General features: G+C 33.0%; 1 protein-coding gene across 4 annotated transcripts in view; it reads right to left on the bottom strand.

Annotated features, from left to right (window-relative positions):
• LOC105248809 (serine/threonine-protein phosphatase 2B catalytic subunit 2) overlaps positions 1-20582 on the bottom strand; it is a 90400-nt gene extending 69818 nt beyond the window's left edge. For all 4 annotated transcript variants that reach the window (XM_025408592.1, XM_025408591.1, XM_025408589.1 and 1 more), the window contains exons 1-4: positions 20471-20582; positions 20099-20103; positions 12672-12803; positions 1867-1978 (exon numbers count right to left, since the gene is read on the bottom strand). In XM_025408592.1, coding sequence (XP_025264377.1) covers positions 1867-1978; positions 12672-12803; positions 20099-20103; positions 20471-20567 — 346 coding nt within the window. In that variant the 5' untranslated portion in view covers positions 20568-20582. The remainder of the gene's footprint in view (positions 1-1866; positions 1979-12671; positions 12804-20098; positions 20104-20470) is intronic.
• Between the last annotated feature and the right edge of the window lie 436 nt (positions 20583-21018).

The raw sequence follows: 21018 nt of genomic DNA on the forward strand, positions 1-21018 counted from the left end.
TTAATTATATTACGTTTCTATTAATCTGACCGATATACCGTCAATAGTCAATATTGCGTTTAAACAATATTTCATGAATATACATTTGTGTTTATTTTTTTTTAATTATATTTATGTGATACATATACTGGGTATTTTTTAATAATTTTTGCGAAACATTTTAGAGATGATTCTTTGTCGAAAATTAAGGGGCGTTTTTCATATAAACATACACTCCTACATCCCTTTCTGTGGAGTTATATTCCTCCAAAAATGGAGGTAAAAATTACGTTTTTAATTTTTAATTTTTAGGTTTTTAGGTTTTTATTATAATTTTGTTTTTGTTCCAATATTTCCAACATTTACTCTAATTTTATTTTTATTTGTAAATTTAACTTCTCGTAATTCAAAACCTATGCTATTTAGCATCGTGCGGTGCACGATAACGTATTTTATTTCTTTTCTTGAAAACTCTACTGATTTTATGAAAAAAATAAATGAAATAAAAAAGTTTCTAAATGAATCAAACTTTTTAATGCATATTTTTAGATGATCATATTCCGGCTCATTAAAATGTTCTAATAAAAAATTGTACAGAGGTTGCTAGTTTCATTTCCTTATAACAATACGAAGAGATTGAAAAAGTATTAATAAATAATCTTTTTACTAGTAGAAAATGTTCACCTAATTTCATTCCTTTAACTTGTTCCAAATTTGAGAAAAAAATAAAAACTTAATTTTACCCCCATTTTTGGAGAAGAAATGTATGTTTATATGGAAAACCCCCTTGAATTTTCGACAAAGAATCATCTTATGTACAAAATAATGAGAGAAATCAATTGGTGTAAAGAAAACATACAGTTGTTTTTAAGAAAAAATATGTAATTTGCAATTAACAATTACACATTTTTTTTTAAAACAACTATGTTTTTTCTTTACACCAAGTGATTCCTCTCATTATTTTATACATAAAAGTATTATGATAAGATAATCGAAAAATGAATATTTTACAAGATTAATAATCGAAAAATGAATATTTTACAAGATTTTATGGTTTATGTAAAATTAAGAAATGATTTCAAGCCTCATAAAGTACTTGAAAAAATGTTTATTTATAGTGTTTTGGAAAGCTCTCGAGATAAGCTACAAGAATATGCAAAAATATATAGGGTGTTCCATTTAAGAAATTCAAAATGACTTTCACGTATCCTTTATGTGACTCTTGAAGGTCAAACTAATGACACCATCTTATGTCTCCCTTGAAACCATACAACTTTTGTCCGAAACATTTCTTTCTAAAATTAAAAATAAGAAAGTTATTTGGGGTGGGGCATTAAAATGGGACACCCTGTATATTCGCTACAATTTTTGCTCAGCTTTTTGGTTCTTTCGCGAAAGGCTGCACTTTGTTATGTAGACCCTCTGTAATTATGGCACGCGCGTATGCTGGGCGCGAAAGCCAGCATGCCATGTAGATGAGACGCATAAATTTCGCGGCGGCGCGGAGCTCGCTAATCCACCTTACCAGGCAACATCGCCGTAACTAACGAGGCGGATGACTTAATCCGAGTTGCGAATTATTAAACAGGAAATAATTTCTTATTACCATGTGAAACAAAGCGCCCGATTAAGGGGCTCGCGGCGCGGAGCGGGCATAAAATTTAAATTTCGCGGAAAATGAACCTTTCAACCTTGACATTAGAGAAATTTCATTTCTCCCCCTTAAACCCTTCGTAGCAATAAGGAAGAAAAAAGACTAGAGATTTTCATCGTCTTTGTGCGGCCATAAGCCGCGGCCTCGTTTGCAATATACGTATCAATAAACATTTTCAATTATGCATTTTACAACGAGAATTTGTAACGTAACTTGCGGGAAGGATTACTTACATTCCTGTTTAAATGTGAAGTATTCCGTGAGATGACGGCACTCGTGGTTACCTCTGAGGAGGAAGAGTGTGGTGGGATGGCACAGTTTCAGCGCCCACAGGTACAATACGCACTGAAACAAAAATATCAGAAATGGTGGGCGTTGACTTTTGGAAGCAACTTATTTATTTCATCAATAATATACCTCGGAAGATAATTTTTAAATAGCATTAACTTTGATTCTCAACGGGGAGTCAGAATTTTTTATAATCGCCGATAATTGAATTGTTAATAAAACTTATTAATAGGCATACATACATTAAGAAACTTTCAACAAGCAATTTGTACGTCCGACCCAAGAAGATTGATAGCTCAAGATCGATTTAAACGATACATAAATATTTTACAAAGTGAGAAGACGAGAGAATAAACCGTCAAAGACAAAAACATTCTAGCTGGCTGTACGATTGCGTTGACATCGAGGTCCTCTAAATATTATTATTATTATTATTATATATTTTATTATTATTATATTTCATTATTATTATTATTATATATTTTATTATTTATTTATTATTATATATTTTATTATTATTAATATTATATATTTTATTATTTATTTATTATTATACATTTTATTATTATTATATTTTATTATTATTATAATTATTATATATTTTATTATTATTTATTTATTATTATATATTTTATTATTATTACTATTATTATTATATTTTATTATTATTTATTTATTATTATATATTTTATTATTATTATTATTATATATTATATATTTATATTATATTATTTAATATTATTATATATAATTAAATCGAAACAATCGACTCGTCTCCATTCGAGCTCGAATCTGCTGAAGATTTCTCCCCGATTTGATCGGCATTCCCCGAATTTAATTGCAGAATTCGCGTCGACGCGAATTCGCCAGATCGCACTCGGACTTCTCGCGAGATCCACCTGTAATTTAATGCGCTATTAATCAGCGCATCGGATGGAGAGAGTTGACTGGAAACGCGGCATCGCTCAATAACACCCCGGTACCATTAATAATAATAATTCGCAGCGAGACGCGCGCGTTTTCGTGAGCATTTTGGCAACGAATATCTCGTCTCATCGTCGTCGATTTTATCGTCTCGTGAAAATGAATCGGGTGGCGAAAGCCGCGAGTTGCATTTGGCTTGCTTTACGCGATGAAAACGTATTGCGTAGTTGTCGGCGAGGTTTATACGCGTTACTTAGGACGGAATTATTTGGCGAACGCGACGATAACAGGGGGCATTCATTCGAGAACCTGGTAAAAAATTTTCCCCGAAAATTCATCCCGATCTATCAGCTATTTTCGTCCCGCGTTTCAGGTAAAGAGGCCATTTTTAGAGACTTTTTGGGATTTTTAAAAATAGAATTTTTTATCGCATGCGTTTTCTAACTTTTCATTCGTACAAAGGAGAAAGTGACAGGGCCACTTGGACTGCTAGATTTTCAAATTTACTCGGATAAAAATTGAATGGCTTTCACAAGATAAACACTTTACATTTGTATAACATTTTTATCTTTTTTTATCATTAAAAATTGTAATAAAACATGTGAATCGCATATCTGCACATATTCTGTTAAGATATTATATAAACAGAGAGGCAAATTTTTATATATTTATATTTTAAACATATTTTTAATCACAATTTCCATTTATCAGCGGATTACCTACAATATGCTTACAATATAAGAGTAAAATTATTAAACAGAGAATTTTCAACAAAATTCTCTCTTTAATAAAATTCCGTGAAAATTCCCCGATTTTTCCAGGTGTAAAAAAATTTCTTAAAAAGAATTCCAGGTTTCCCATGTTTTTCCAGGAAATAAATACGGGATAATAACTGCGCGTGTCGCAAAATTTAAGGGAAAATAAAATAAACAAATAATAACAAAACTAAAAAAAAAGGAGAGGAAAAAGAATTTTATAAAAAAATATATTTTTTTGGCGTTATTCGTTCCGATCGAGATATAAATGTTGGGGGATGAACTTGAACGCTTTCGCTGGAACAATCGTTGGGGATCGGCTGTTATCGACGCAGGTAGAGGCACGTTTCGCGCGGATGTATCGCTAATTAATATTATTCGTTGTAACACACGGCCCACTGACCCGCATTAAATTGGCAAGGGCCGTTGCTAACGAACGGACCGGGGAATTTCGCACGAATTTTGCGCGCTAATTAAGCTCGCTCGCGAATGTGGCGACTGTAATGACGACTCCATTAGACGTACGGTTTCGAGGGGAAATGGGCAGGTCGCGATCTCATCGGACCTTTCACGTGGCCAACATTTGTCCCGCACTCGTTGGCCGGGGTCTATTTAATAATCACGTGCGACGCGGCAGTTTTACATAGACTTAATTACGGACGAACAATACGAATTAACGTTCTTTCACAAAATGTCGCGTGTTCGTTGACAATTTTCCCCGCTGAAAATGATTCAATCCCCGATGAATGATTCGTTCCCAAAGCACGCCTGACGCAAAGTGTTTTCCGTCAAAACTCATTTTCTCTTATTTGCGTTAAAATTATTTGTCAATTTTCATTCCATTTCCCTCCATCGATATTTGGATTGCCACTTTTACGACTGATTTGTCACTCTTTTCGTAGTTTTTTAAACTTTCGATGGTAACTATATGTGTTGAACTTAAGTTTCGCTAAAAGTAAAGCCTTCAAATTGTCTGCAGAATAAACTTATTATCCGTTAACAACTTCAAAGTTTAGTTTTCAAAAAGCACTGAATTTGTAACTTCTGAACCGCTTCTAGAGGGAAACTTGTTGGCGTTTTGACATTTTAAAACGCGAAAAATTAGGAGAAAAACGCGCGACATTATACGTGTACTATGTTTAAAAGCAAAATGTAAAATAATACAATTTCATACATTTTTCAAAAATAAATTTTTGTTAATTCTCTCTCAACAAAAAAAAAAAGAAACAGTTGAGAAAATAGCCGTTTTATTCTTTCACGATTGTCGGCCGCACAAGTATAACTTTCGAGAAAAAAAAGTTGCAAAATATTATTTCAATATCGTAACACCTTACACTGAGGGAAAAATTTTTTTGAATCAAATAAATTTGTTTTCTTGAAACTTTTGCTCTAAATGGAAGAAACTGTTTATTTCATTTAAGCAAAAGCATTTAATTTTAATTAAATATGCATGTCTTATATTAAGTACGTTATTTTCATTTATATATTTTTTATCTTTAAATACTATTTTCGTAAAATAACTATAATTTATTAAATTAAATATATTACTTTTTAAAATTAAAAAGTTTAAAATTTTTCGGAATAAAGAATGCATTTTAATAAATATTTTGTAAAATTAAAATATAAAAATATTCAATTAAAAATTATATTTCTTTAAGCATATATATTTTCTTAAACATATGTAAATAAATACTTAACTTAAGCAAACAGACGTTTCGAATACAAGTAAATACGTGATTAGTACTCATCGAATAAATAGCTTTCTTGAGTTAACTAAATTTTTTTTTATTTCAAGATAATTTTTTCCTCAGTAATTTTTTTTATTTCAAGATAATTTTTTCCTCAGTAATTTTTTTTTATTTCAAGATAATTTTTTCCTCAGTAATTTTTTTTATTTCAAGATAATTTTTTCCTCAGTGTAAGGCTGATTGTGAGACAGATGTGATTGCGATTAAAACCGCTGGACCAGAACGTTTAACCTTTGTGCATCGAATCAATACCGTGGAACTAGCGATATCGCACCGAGATAGAGGTAAAGAAATGTCACACGTTCAAATATATAGGATATTTATCTCGTTCCCCCTCCGTTTTTTCTCTCTCTCTGTTTCTCGCTTCGGAAGATCAGGCTGCGATGATGCTATCGCGTCACGATTGGATATCGATATACGGTTTTTTCGATTTTGCATGGCGCCGCACTGCGGGATAAATCCTCGTCCAGGAGCCACGGCGGCAATTTTTTTCTTAGACTTTCGAGGTCAATTATTTTCTCCCCACTGACCCGATCAACTGTCTACCATCGGTCCCTCTCGCAGCCCCCTTCCACCACCCGGTCGGTCTCTTTGCGAAGTCAACGGAGCGGTTGCTCGCTCTCTCTCTCTCTCTCTCTCTCTCTCTCTCTCTCTCTCTCTCTCTCTCTCTCTCTCTCTCTCTCTTTCTCTCGCGTTGCTCGATCGCTATAATTACACGCGAGGGCCTTCATTGGCATTGTAACGAAATAATGCACTCGGCCGTCGTCGTTGCGTCGTCCTTCAGATTCCGTCGTGGCTCGCTCGTGAGTGTTTGCCTTGTGTGGGACATGGTTTCCTCCTTCAATGGTGATTGCACGATGCACGTGATACATTCGATTGGATTTATGTGTGCACAAGAGGCCTTTAATATATTTTTTTTTTCATTTCAATAGAGCTCGTATCCTCGTAAATTGATATTATCTTTATCAAAGTAGAATTTTTCCGCGTCTATACACTGTGTATATACTCCTCTCCAAGGCTGTGTCCGGCACTGTTGAAAGTGCTTTTGGAGCTCTTTAATTGAAATATCAGCCAAGAGAGATGTCGGTGAAAACTTTTCTTTTCTTTCCTTTTTTTTTTTCAATTCATAAACGTTTGTATTATTTCGAAACAGTAGCATCCGCCATTATTTCTTCTTTGTAAATATTTTTCATAATTTCTTAGTTCTATTTCCAAGAATGTTTTAATAATAATTTTAATATTTTTTCTCCATGCTCTCTCTCTCTCTCTTTCAATATATTACTCGACATTCTCAACATAACAAAGAAATCTCGTTAAATAAAAAATTACTGCATGTTATTTACACGAAATGAGAATTATAAAATGTAATGAAAATGTGATAAAGAGAGAAAAAAGGACACGTTCGTAAATTTAATAGACTGGTCTCATGTGCAGTCTCGGAATTTTATCTAATTGAATACTCTCTGGACTGTGAAAATACGCTTCTTACAAGTGCGAGAAATTATTTGAGGGAATTTGAAGGAAATTTCCTCTCTCGCCACATCGAGGATGTGATTTTCGAGAGCGTGCGGAATAAGGTTTCTCTCAAACGAACGATCATGGCGGACGGAACCTGTTCTCGTCAACGCCCGTTTCTTCTCTTTAAGCCCTCGGATCCTCCCTTTACACCCTCTTCTCCCGCGCAGCCTCTCCTCGGATGATCAGGAGCGAAAGTTTCCATCGAACGTGTCGCCATCAGAGAAAAGGCCTCGGATCTGCGAAGGAGCCATCGAAGCATATCGTACATACAGAAAGTATCGATCCCACGGAGAATCGACCCGCTGGCTACGTGTACACGCATATACAGGGTGTCTCAGACTTAACGAATCAGCCTGAGATCATTTGGGGACAAAAATTCACTCAGAAAAAATTTGATTTAATTAATTAGAATTCTGGTAGATTCAACCAGTATGTCTGTTGGAAAATGGACGAACCAAAATTCTTGTAGGAATTGAAATCCAGATGAATCTGATTAATTTCTTCCTGTTAAATTTACCAAATTTTCTGGTAAATAATACTAAACTCGCCAGCACCAAGTCGTCAAAAATTTTGTTCATCTAATCTCAAAAGTCTGTTTAATATTCTAAATTCCAACACGATTATTGGATAAATTCAGTCTAGATTGTTGAATAAATTATTGTAAGTTCAATTTGTTAGAAATTAAACTGATAAACAGTGATGCAAGAATTAAATATTATTTAATTACTCGCACAGAAAAAAATCTGGTTGCATTAATTAGAATTCTGGTAGGATTCAACCAATATGTCTGTTGGAAAATGGACAAACCAGAATTCTTGTAGGAATTACCAAATGATTCTGATTAATTTCGTTAAATTTAACCAAAATGCCTTCAATCATATACGTTTTGTTGATACAATCAAACGATTTTTCTCAGTGTTCTAATACCAAAATGTCGAGGAAAACTTCATAAGAATGTTCAAACTCCTGACCTGTCGCATCGAAGACACAATCGCGCTCACTGCAGAATTCTATTTTTTATTTTATACTGATTCCTCTATCGATATCGAAATTATCGCGCTGTACGCGGGTCCCTTAATCCGCTGTATCCCCGAGCACAGAGAACGTAACGCGCCGATTGGTAATCTTTAATCTTTTGTAGCGCCGAAACTACATCTTTCTCAGCATTTTGGTATTAAGATTTTCGTTTCCAAATCATCTTAAGAATCTACCATTAACGGCTGATTCGTCAAGTCTGAGACACCCTGTATATATAAACACATGTACATAAGCACACGCACGTAGGATACCTTTGCATCGCGTGGCTACGCCTCTTGGAGGATCTCCCTCTTAAAACGCGAGAGAAGTTCCTTTCTTCGCGTAAGCCATCGAAGGGAGCATCCTCGAAGGATCGAGGAGCATCTTCTCGCGCGACAGAAACCCCCTTTCATACGAGGCGGCACCGATTTATAATACCATTTACAATCGGGAGACGTCGGGGATCCCAGGAGGGGGAGCTGGGTCCATTTTCTTCGCGAGAGAGAAGCATTGTGCCATAAAATAAGAGAAGCGCGCATTTCGCTTCGCTCCCTCTCGTGTCTCCCGTGAATAGATCGGCCTCGCGCACATCGCGGTGCACCGAGAATCGTAAATACGATCGAACCGGCATCTCGGTTCGCGCCGGCAACTCCGGCAAAATTATCCCTCTTCCGGCGAGGGAGATGGGGGGGACACGAGCCGGTTCGCTCGTCTTGAGAAATTCCGTGTTATTTCCTCGAGGATCGAGAAAATGGAAATTGTACAGTCCAAGGAGCAGACAATTTGACAAAAGTGAACATTTTCGCTCCAACGACATCAGGAATAAACTTGACGAAGAAGATACGATGAATGTAATATACAGGGTGTCCCAAAACTCATAATCAATCTTTCGAAGACAGATTCCTGGGATCATTTGGAGACGATTTTTCCTCAGCGAAAATGTCGACGAAGCCATCATTTTTTGCATGTTCTCGATTTTTGTCATCATATATCTTTGCAATTAAGTCTTCAGATGATCCCAGGAATCTGTCTTTGAAAGATTGATTATGAGTTTCGGGACACCTTGTATATAGTAATTAGTGTACTTAATATTTATAAAAGTAACATAAATGTGAAAAAGAGCATTTCGTTTAAGCAGGCTGGGAAAAATCTCCGCGAGTGAGAAAAACGAAGTAGTAAATTCCGGTTTTTACCGGACCCGGATATCATCCAAAGAAATAAACTGGCAAAAACCATGAAAATGGCTCGTGTGTGACAATGAAATATATTTATGTAGCTTTATGCAAGAAGATATTTTTAATTAATAAATCATACTAATCACTCTACAGTTTAAAGAAACGAAACAAATATGATAAAAAGTCTTAATTTAAATTAATATATGAAATATATTTTTCAAATAAAAACTTTGGAAATAGAATTAAAAATTCTTATGAATATAGATTTAATTCGCCCTCGGCATTCAATTTTGTAACAAAATAATTTATTTTTCACGTTGCTTTTTCGCGTTTCTGTCGCCTTTTAATCTATCGCGAATTTTATTTTGGATAAAGCTTAAATTATAAAACAAGCGGTAAACATAAAATATTTTCCACTTTAACATTTTTAATGGAAGGATCAGTTTTTGCCGAGATTTTGCGAAAAATGCCACCGGCATGGATTTTACCGAAAAAGTGTGAAATTTTGCCATATTTAATTGATTTTAAAGGGGATGCTAAAAGATGACAAGTTCGGTCCATTTCTCGATTGGAAACAGCTATTCGCATACGGTTTAAACTGTCGACACTCGCGTTATAAATTTAACTCATACGTGTTTCGTAACAGATGACATGCATCGTGCATTATTCAGAAATTCACAAAGACGCATCTCGATCTGAATAACGGCAACCGCGGAATACATCAAGAGATTTTCTTAAAAGGAGCCGTCTTTCCTTCCGCCTCCTCCCTCCTCTCTCTCTCTCTCTCTCTCTCTCTCTCACGTGCCTCGCGGAAAATATATTTAAACCCTGATACGCGCAACTCGCCACGTGTAATATCACGTACAATATTGGATTGTCCCCCATTCCTTTCCGAGTAAATTTTTGCACTCGACAGAGATTGTTAAACGTAAAATCCAATGGCTTTCGTTGCAAGAAATAGTATTCTACCGATGGTCGTTTTCAAAAATGCGAATCGAGAACCTAACCTTTCAAAAGTAACAATTCCCAAAATTATTTCTCGAACTGTTTTTCTCATTTCAAGTTAATCGGAATAGATTGGAGTCCACGGAAAATATATATCCTTTCGTGAAAATATAGGAGATCAATTCTATAGAGGAGATAAAGTCTTCAAAATATTCAGGAACTTTATTGTCAGCAGTGGACTTCTCTCTCTTTCTCTCTCTTGAAAAAAAAAAAAGGAAACAGCTCCGAGATTGCATCCTTCGAAATATATCTGGTACGCGTTGTCGGGTGAAATTTCATTTTGTATATCGCGCGGTTTACGACGATCGTAGTAAAAAACTTTGTAGCATCCTCCCCGTCTTCCGGTTATTCCGGAATTTGTTGTAAAGGGAAATTGTTCGTTACCTTACGGCGTAAAAAATTTCACGAGATTGCGAGAGGAACGTCACTCGAGATGTCGTTCGCTACTTGGTGCAGCGAGGCGAACCCCACGTGCATTCTTCTGCTCCAACGATGCAGCCGGGCGAATTTTATTATTGCATTATATTCAACGAGAAACGTACACTGGTCCGTGACGAAATTTTATCCCGCTAAATAGACCGGATCGCGTGGGATCGAAGTTGATTATTCCTGCATGCTCCGAAATTGCATTCGGGAAAGAGCGCGATGCACTCCGGAAATAGCGAGTGCGCGACTAAACCAAGTCCTTTTCTTTCTTTTCGACTATTTTTGCGTTCCGCGTACGAAATAGAGATTCTTTTTATTCGGGAATATGGGGATAGAAATCGCTAAAAAAATAGACTCAATAAAGAAACGAGTTCTATAAACGAGATTCGAAATAAAAAAGAGCAAAATAGTTAGCATGAAGGATATATATCGATTTCCTTCCAAAAACGCATTCTTGAAATTATATTACTTAAGGATGTATTGGACAAACCATCTGTCTCAAAAGTTAATCCAAAGTACCAAAAATTAAAGTTGGGCAGAATACGAATTCTAATTGATCAAAAATTTTTTAAAAATCACGAAATCATACTTCAAAGTATTCTTTAATATAAATAGGTCTTGATTTCCAAGAAAATGTTGCCACATTTTATCATCAATATTGCGTCAAACCGATAATCACAGTTATTTTGTAATAATAATTTCAAAAGGAGCAAGTAAATCGTTTGAAAACATTGTGGGAACATTTTTACATGTATGAAGAATATAATATTAGAAAATGAAATTTTTATCATTGTTTTTTTATAGTTTGTGAATAATTTATTACCTGTCTCTTGAACGTTTACATAAGATCCTATGTTAAAATCGCAAAATTCAAAAATTAATAACTTTTAAAGGAGCGAGTAAAAAAATTTGAAATAATTCATGACGATTTAGAATGTTATTAAGAATGTTAAATTCACGGCGATCTCATTGTAATATATCTCCAATACATCCTTAAATAATTATATATTCTTAAGGTGACAATTACAATATTAAAAGAAGACTATAATACTGTTGAAATTTAAAATTATTAAATTCTTCCGAGAGGACTATAAATTATTGCGTATATACGAAACAATGAACGCGTTAGTTTAAGGATGTATTGGACGGACCGTCTGTCTCAAAAGTTAATCCAAAGTACCAAAAAATTAAAGTTGGGCAGAATACGAATTCTAATTGATCAAAAATTTTTTTAAAATCACGAAATCATACTTCAAAGTATTCTTTAATATAAATAGGTCTTAATTTCCAAGAAAATGTTGCCACGTTTTATCATCAATATTGCGTCAAACCGATAATCACAATTATTTTTTAATAATAATTTCAAAACGAGCAAGTAAATCGTTTAAAAACTTTGTGGGAACATTTTTACATGTATGAAGAATATAATATTACAAAATGAAATTTTCAGTATTGTTTTTTTATAGTTTGTGAATAATTTATTACCTGTCTCTTGAACGTTTACATAAGATCCTATGTTAAAATCGCAAAATTCAAAAATTAATAACTTTTAAGGGAGCAAGTAAAAAAATTTGAAGTAATTCATGACGATTTAGAATGTTACTAAGAATGTTAAATTAAAAATTCACGGCTATCTCATTGATTGTAATATATCTCCAATACATCCTTAATAAGAAATATTTCGAATTAATCGCTCGCCTTTAAAAGTCGGACATTTAAATTATAATTTTAATCGTCGATCTGCGTAAATGTCACGACATTTGCGACAGTTATACGATATCAAAACAAGTGAATAACGTCTTTTGCACCTTCATTGTTCGAGCTGGATAAACAGGCGACTCTCAACGATATTTAATAAGTAATTAATTGAGACGCGCGCTAATTGCAGAGTCCGATAATTAAGTAGTATAATTACCGATGATTAATTCCCGAAGTAAAGCTCTTTCTCCAGAAATCAGAATAAGAGTAAATTTTTATTGATATTATATTTGCATTCGTATATCCTGCCGATATTGTAAATTAATTCTTAATTAAATGTGATGTAACATTTTTGCTCGAGCGATTTAATAATTAAGAGCGTTGCAAAAGTAATTTTTAATGCCACGCCTTCTCTCTCTCTCTCTTTCTCTCTCTTTCTTTCTTTCTTTCTCTCTCTCTCTCTCTCTCTCTCTCTCGTACTTACCTCGATACTGAAATAACCCCTGTCAACATAATCGCCCAGGAAGAGATATTTGGTGGAGGAAGGTGGACCGCCCACCTCAAATAATTTCATCAGGTCGTAGAACTGTCCGTGAATGTCGCCGCATACTGAAAAAAGAAAAAGATAAATTAGACGGATGGAAGGCAGAGAAGGAGCCCTTTAAAGGTGAAACTAGGAAAGAATTAATTTGCGAAAAGCATTTTTTGCGACGCAAATTATGTTAAACAACGCCAATATTGCTCCGAAGCATTTAATTACGCGAGATAAAAGCGCTACTTGAAAAAAGGTATTCGAAATTAGCCGGCGCGCGATTAATATAGCGCGATTAAAGCGCATCTTGCGTCGAATATATAGACATTAGCGACCCTTGAGAGTCGGTAAACTTGTTTGCGAACGTTTCAAAGTGAAATTACGCTCCCATGTCGCGGAGGGTGCGGGAAGGAAGCGGGAAATGTTGAGAAACTTCAAGTTCTCGAAACCGAAAACTATTAGCGACCAGAACCCAGAAGTGACATCGCAGTTACTTTGGCGCTTCGCTATTCGTTTTCATATTGTTTCGCATTATGTGCATGTGTGTATGCTTTTACTAAATTATACGAGTCCAATAAAGGCTATGACAATAGAATATGTGCCTAATCTTGTAGAAATATTCTCTCATCTTGCTCAAGATGTTTTCGTTGAAAATCTCAAGTAGGGAGAAAATTTTTTCGTGCAAGTTTTTAAAATAAATTTCTAAATCTCATTGCACGTGTTTTCTAATGTTTTTCGTTCATGCGAGGAGAAACATTGAGCATCCCAAGTTTTAACTAGAGATTTGTAAATGTATAGAAAATAAATTGAATAATTCTTCATAAGATCAGCATTTTTTTACTTGCGTAAAATTTTCATTTTTTTAGCATCAAAAATTGCAATACGGAATATATATTGCATATTTAATATTTTGTTAAATAATTAAAAATGAAAAAAATGAAAATAAAAATTATTGAATATATAAATAAAAATAGATATATTAATTGATATAATTTAAACACATAATTTGCTGTCGACCATTTAGAATATGAGAGTAAAATTATCACAGAGGATTTTTTAAAGAACTGAATCCAAGTAAAAAATTCCACGAGATAATTCTCTGATTTTTCTAAATACAAAAAAGAAATCTCTGAGAATTCCAAATTTGTCATGTTTTTCCAGGGACTAGACAACCTTCTGCAATAATTGATTGTCGTTGCATGTTTATAAAATCGAGAAACTCCTCTCGATTTTTCTCTTTGGCGTTTTTTATTTTATTTTATCTTGCATTATTTCTTTTATCTTTTATTTGAAGTCATTAACACGTTATTAATGAAAATAAAAGATTGTGATTTTTAAAAGAACTGAATCCAAGTAAAAAATTCCACGAGATAATTCTCCGATTTTCCTAAATACAAAAAAGAAATCTCTGAGAATTCCAAATTTGTCATGTTTTTTCAGGGACTAGACAACCTTCTGCAATAATTGATTGTCGTTGCATGTTTATAAAATCGAGAAACTCCTCTCGATTTTTCTCTTTGGCGTCTTTTATTTTATTTTATCTTGCATTATTTCTTTTATCTTTTATTTTAAGTCATTAACACGTTATTAATGAAAATAAAAGATTGTGATTTTTAAAAGAACTGAATCCAAGTAAAAAATTCCACGAGATAATTCTCCGATTTTCCTAAATACAAAAAAGAAATCTCTGAGAATTCCAAATTTGTCATGTTTTTTCAGGGACTAGACAACCTTCTGCAATAATTGATTGTCGTTGCATGTTTATAAAATCGAGAAGCTCCTCTCGATTTTTCTCTTTGGCGTCTTTTATTTTATTTTATCTTGCATTATTTCTTTTATCTTTTATTTTAAGTCATTAACACGTTATTAATGAAAATAGAAGATTGTGATTTTTGAAAGAACTGAATCCAAGTAAAAAATTCCACGAGATAATTCTCTGATTTTCTTAAATACAAAAAAGAAATCTCTGAGAATTTCAAATTTGTCATGTTTTTTCAGGGACTAGACAATCTTCTGCAATAATTAATTGTCGTTGCATGTTTATAAAATCGAGAAACTCCTCTCGATTTTTCTCTTTGGCGTTTTTTATTTTATTTTATCTTGCATTATTTCTTTTATCTTTTATTTTAAGTCATTAACACGTTATTAATAAAAATAGAAGATTGTGATTTTTAAAAGAACTGAATCCAAGTAAAAAATTCCACGAGATAATTCTCTGATTTTCTTAAATACAAAAAAGAAATCTCTGAGAATTTCAAATTTGTCATGTTTTTTCAGGGACTAGACAATCTTCTGCAATAATTAATTGTCGTTGCATGTTTATAAAATCGAGAAACTCCTCTCGATTTTTCTCTTTGGCGTTTTTTATTTTATTTTATCTTGCATTATTTCTTTTATCTTTTATTTTAAGTCATTAACACGTTATTAATAAAAATAGAAGATTGTGATTTTTAAAAGAACTGAATCCAAGTAAAAAATTCCACGAGATAATTCTCTGATTTTCCTAAATACAAAAAAGAAATCTCTGAGAATTCCAAATTTGTCATGTTTTTCCAGGGACTAGACAACCTTCTGCAATAATTGATTGTCGTTGCATGTTTATAAAATCGAGAAACTCCTCTCGATTTTTCTCTTTGGCGTTTTTTATTTTATTTTATCTTGCATTATTTCTTTTATCTTTTATTTTAAGTCATTAACACGTTATTAATAAAAATAGAAGATTGTGATTTTTAAAAGAACTGAATCCAAGTAAAAAATTCCACGAGATAATTCTCTGATTTTCCTAAATACAAAAAAGAAATCTCTGAGAATTCCAAATTTGTCATGTTTTTCCAGGGACTAGACAACCTTCTGCAATAATTGATTGTCGTTGCATGTTTATAAAATCGAGAAACTCCTCTCGATTTTTCTCTTTGGCGTTTTTTATTTTATTTTATCTTGCATTATTTCTTTTATCTTTTATTTTAAGTCGTTAACACGTTATTAATAAAAATAGAAGATTGTGATTTTTGAAAGAACTGAATCCAAGTAAAAAATTCCACGAGATAATTCTCTGATTTTCCTAAATACAAAAAAGAAATCTCTGAGAATTCCAAATTTGTCATGTTTTTCCAGGGACTAGACAACCTTCTGCAATAATTGATTGTCGTTGCATGTTTATAAAATCGAGAAACTCCTCTCGATTTTTCTCTTTGGCGTCTTTTATTTTATTTTATCCTGCACTATTTCTTTTATCTTTTATTTTAAGTCGTTAACACGTTATTAATGAAAACAGAAGATTGTGATATATTTCCACAATATTTTCGAAACTTGAAAGACTCCAGCGAGGAGGATAATACTTGGAAGCCAGGACGGGAACTTCGAAGACGCGTAAAAAATGTATCGCAAAGTAAAAGAAAGAAAGTATGACACTGGAGAGAAAACGGTAAACTGTTATACACGACGATAAATGAAGGTCCATAAACACGTTGCAACATGGAAACTTAGTTTTCCGCCATCCAGCGGAAACTATCGGAGGTATAGATACATGTACATACATATGTGTGTGCGTGTATTGTGCGCCAACATCATAGCTTATGACTATCAACTATTTTTATTATTCACCGTGTGCAATACGTTACGGCCGTGTTTTCGCAACATTTTCCGATACCGTTCGTTGCCGAGATGCAAACCAATAAAATCGCCCTTCAACTATGCGCTGCAGTCTCGTCCGTTGTGATAATTTAAAAAAAAAAAAAGAAATTTTTTAAAAGCGACCCACAATTCGGAGCTTTACTAAACTCGCGCACGAAAATCATGGAATTTATCGAAGTGAGAAGAATCCGTCTGTTATATTTAAAAATTCCTGCGTCACGAGATCAGCGCCGCGATCTCTCCATTATTTCGCGTTATTGAAAAATTTCGCACGGGTCTTTGCAAACCATGCGTGTCGCGATCAACTTTATACCTCCCGGGACGGTTTTGCAAAAATTTTTAACGCGGAGACAAAACGCTCGCTTCCGAGAGAAAGAGCCTCGGCGTTTACATAAAATATTATCGCGGAACAAAGGTGGACGAATAGCATCGACGACACTTTTTGTCCAACACGCGGTGATATATTTCGCGTTAATACGGATCGCTGCCAGGAACTGGGACATTGTAAAGCAGCGAAATACGAGGCAGCGAGTTGACGGCGCGCGAAAGAGATCTATAAAGATAATTGAATCGAGACCTGTATTCAGGATGTATTGGAGATATATTACAATCAATAAGATCGCCGTGAATTTTTAATTTAACAATCTTAATAACATTCTAAATCGTCATGAATTATTCCAAATTTTTTTACTAGCTCCTTTAAGAGTTATTAATTTTTGAATTTTGCGATTTTAACATAGGATCTTATGTAAACGTTCAAGAGACAGGTAATAAATTATTCACAAACTATAAAAAAACAATGATAAAAATTTCATTTTCTAATATTATATTCTTCATACATGTAAAAATGTTCCCACAATGTTTTCAAACGATTTACTTGCTCCTTTTGAAATTATTATTACAAAATAACTGTGATTATCGGTTTGACGCAATATTGATGATAAAATGTGGCAACATTTTCTTGGAAATCAAGACCTATTTATATTAAAGAACACTTTGAAGTATGATTTCGTGATTTTTTTAAAATTTTTGATCAATTGGAATTCGTATTTTGCCCAACTTTAATTTTTTGATACTTTGGAGTAACTTTTGAGACAGATGATCCGTCCAATACATCCTTAAACTAACGCATTCATTGTTTCGTATATACGCAATAATTTATAGTCTTCTTAGAAGAATTTAATAATTTTAAATTTTAACAATATTATAATCTTCTTTTAATATTGTAATTGTCTCCTAAAGAATATATAATTATTTAAGGGTGTATTGGAGATATATTACAATCAATGAGATCGCCGTGAATTTTTAATTTAACAATCTTAATAACATTCTAAATCGTCATGAATTATTCCAAATTTTTTTACTAGCTCCTTTAAGAGTTATTAATTTTTGAATTTTGCGATTTTAACATAGGATCTTATGTAAACGTTCAAGAGACAGGTAATAAATTATTCACAAACTATAAAAAAACAATGATAAAAATTTCATTTTCTAATATTATATTCTTCATACATGTAAAAATGTTCCCACAATGTTTTCAAACGATTTACTTGCTCCTTTTGAAATTATTATTACAAAATAACTGTGATTATCGGTTTGACGCAATATTGATGATAAAATGTGGCAACATTTTCTTGGAAATCAAGACCTATTTATATTAAAGAACACTTTGAAGTATGATTTCGTGATTTTTTTAAAATTTTTGATCAATTGGAATTCGTATTTTGCCCAACTTTAATTTTTTGATACTTTGGAGTAACTTTTGAGACAGATGATCCGTCCAATACATCCTTAAACTAACGCATTCATTGTTTCGTATATACGCAATAATTTATAGTCTTCTTAGAAGAATTTAATAATTTTAAATTTTAACAATATTATAATCTTCTTTTAATATTGTAATTGTCTCCTAAAGAATATATAATTATTTAAGGATGTATTGGAGATATATTACAATCAATGAGATCGCCGTGAATTTTTAATTTAACAATCTTAATAACATTCTAAATCGTCATGAATTATTCCAAATTTTTTTACTAGCTCCTTTAAGAGTTATTAATTTTTGAATTTTGCGATTTTAACATAGGATCTTATGTAAACGTTCAAGAGACAGGTAATAAATTATTCACAAACTATAAAAAAACAATGATAAAAATTTCATTTTCTAATATTATATTCTTCATACATGTAAAAATGTTCCCACAATGTTTTCAAACGATTTACTTGCTCCTTTTGAAATTATTATTACAAAATAACTGTGATTATCGGTTTGACGCAATATTGATGATAAAATGTGGCAACATTTTCTTGGAAATCAAGACCTATTTATATTAAAGAACACTTTGAAGTATGATTTCGTGATTTTTTAAAAATTTTTGATCAATTGGAATTCGTATTTTGCCCAACTTTAATTTTTTGATACTTTGGAGTAACTTTTGAGACAGATGATCCGTCCAATACATCCTTAAACTAACGCATTCATTGTTTCGTATATACGCAATAATTTATAGTCTTCTTAGAAGAATTTAATAATTTTAAATTTTAACAATATTATAATCTTCTTTTAATATTGTAATTGTCTCCTAAAGAATATATAATTATTTAAGGATGTATTGGAGATATATTACAATCAATGAGATCGCCGTGAATTTTTAATTTAACATTCTTAATAACATTCTAAATCGTCAGGAATTATTCCAAATTTTTTTACTAGCTCCTTTAAGAGTTATTAATTTTTGAATTTTGCGATTTTAACATAGGATCTTATGTAAACGTTCAAGAGACAGGTAATAAATTATTCACAAACTATAAAAAAACAATGATAAAAATTTCATTTTCTAATATTATATTCTTCATACATGTAAAAATGTTCCCACAATGTTTTCAAACGATTTACTTGCTCCTTTTGAAATTATTATTACAAAATAACTGTGATTATCGGTTTGCCGCAATATTGATGATAAAATGTGGCAACATTTTCTTGGAAATTAAGACCTATTTATATTAAAGAATACTTTGAAGTATGTTTTCGTGATTTTTTAAAAATTTTTGATCAATTGGAATTCGTATTCTGCCCAACTTTAATTTTTTGGTACTTTGGATTAACTTTTGAGACAGACGGTCCGTCCAATACATCTTTAAACTAACGCGTTCATTGTTTCGTATATACGCAATAATTTATAGTCTTCTTAGAAGAATTTAATAATTTTAAATTTCAACAATATTATAATCTTCTTTTAATATTGTAATTGTCACCTAAAGAATATATAATTATTTAAGGATGTATTGGAGATATATTACAATGAATGAGATTGACGTGAATTTTTAATTTAACATTCTTAATAACATCCTAAATCGTCAGGAATTATTTCAAATTTTTCTACTTGCTCCTTTAAAAGTTATTAATTTTTGAATTTTGCGATTTTAACATAAGACTAACATAACCTTATATAAACGTTAAAGAGACAGGTAATAAATTATTCACAAACTATAAAAAAACAATGATAAAAATTTCATTTTCTAATATTATATTCTTCATACAAAATACGTAAAAATGTTCCCACAAAGTTTTCAAACGATTTACCCAACTTTATTTTTTTGATACTTTGGATTAACTTTGGAGACAGACGATCCGTCCAATACATCCTTAATGTACAAGTGAAACGGTGCGGGAGCGATCGGTAAAGAATAAACGAGGGAGATAAAATCGAGGAGAAATCTCGCGTTTTTACGACTTATATTTTCGCGATCGCTCAAATTCCGGCGAAGCGTGAGGGAAATTAAAGTCGCAAGTCTGAGGAATCGCGAATCTACGAGCGTTAATTAAGCGTTTGCATTTGCGAGATGTTGTAATATCGTCGATCGTCGATCTATATATTACGTAAATTAACGACTCCTACGGAAAATGAGATAATTCGAGCCGCTTCAGCTCGTGCTTGGAAGCGAGAATCGCGTGGGAAGAAAGCTACTCGAGCAACGTCACAAAAGAACGAGAAGAAGCTGAACTTTATTCCGTAGTTTTCACTCTCTCCCTCCTTCCCCCTTCAATGCTGCCCCGATATCGCTGCTCTCCTCTTCGTTTCCTTTTTTTTTTTTTCTTTACTCTCAATGTTTCCTACGAAGAGCAAACGGAACGTGAGCGCAGACGTCGTGGTTGATATAAATAAATGACGCTTCGCAAACAAGGAAAGAAAATATTTTGCTTGAAAGAAACATTATCGATTTACTTTACACGCGTATTCTTTACGCGAGCCTTGCTAATTTTGCAAATGCGATAAAGATACATCCTCGTAGAAAAATCCAACTCCTTCCTCCGAATTTTTCAGAGCGCACTTTCCACCTTTCGAATTCGAGGCCTCGAATCCCTCTTGATTTTCGTGCGAATCCAGTGTCGCATTTTTCATCGCATAACCGAGAGACTTGGGACTTATGGCAAGAAGTAATTTCAAGCAACGTAGAATAGCACATGCCGCAAACCAAGTCTGAATATTTCAGACAATTCCCGAATGTATCGGCTCGGTTTGGCCTCCCCCTTCCTCTCCCGGCTCTTCCCGAGTCGCGTTAATTATTCGCCATGCGGATACCGTAGGGCACGTCACGAGCGAAGCAAGAACGTAATTTCAGCTTAGCCAGCGGTGACCAAACGATGTTACGTTACACTAGTCTA

This window comes from Camponotus floridanus, unplaced genomic scaffold (assembly GCF_003227725.1).
Source record: "Camponotus floridanus strain SB8 unplaced genomic scaffold, Cflo_v7.5 scaffold219, whole genome shotgun sequence".
NCBI classification, from domain to species: domain Eukaryota; kingdom Metazoa; phylum Arthropoda; class Insecta; order Hymenoptera; family Formicidae; genus Camponotus; species Camponotus floridanus.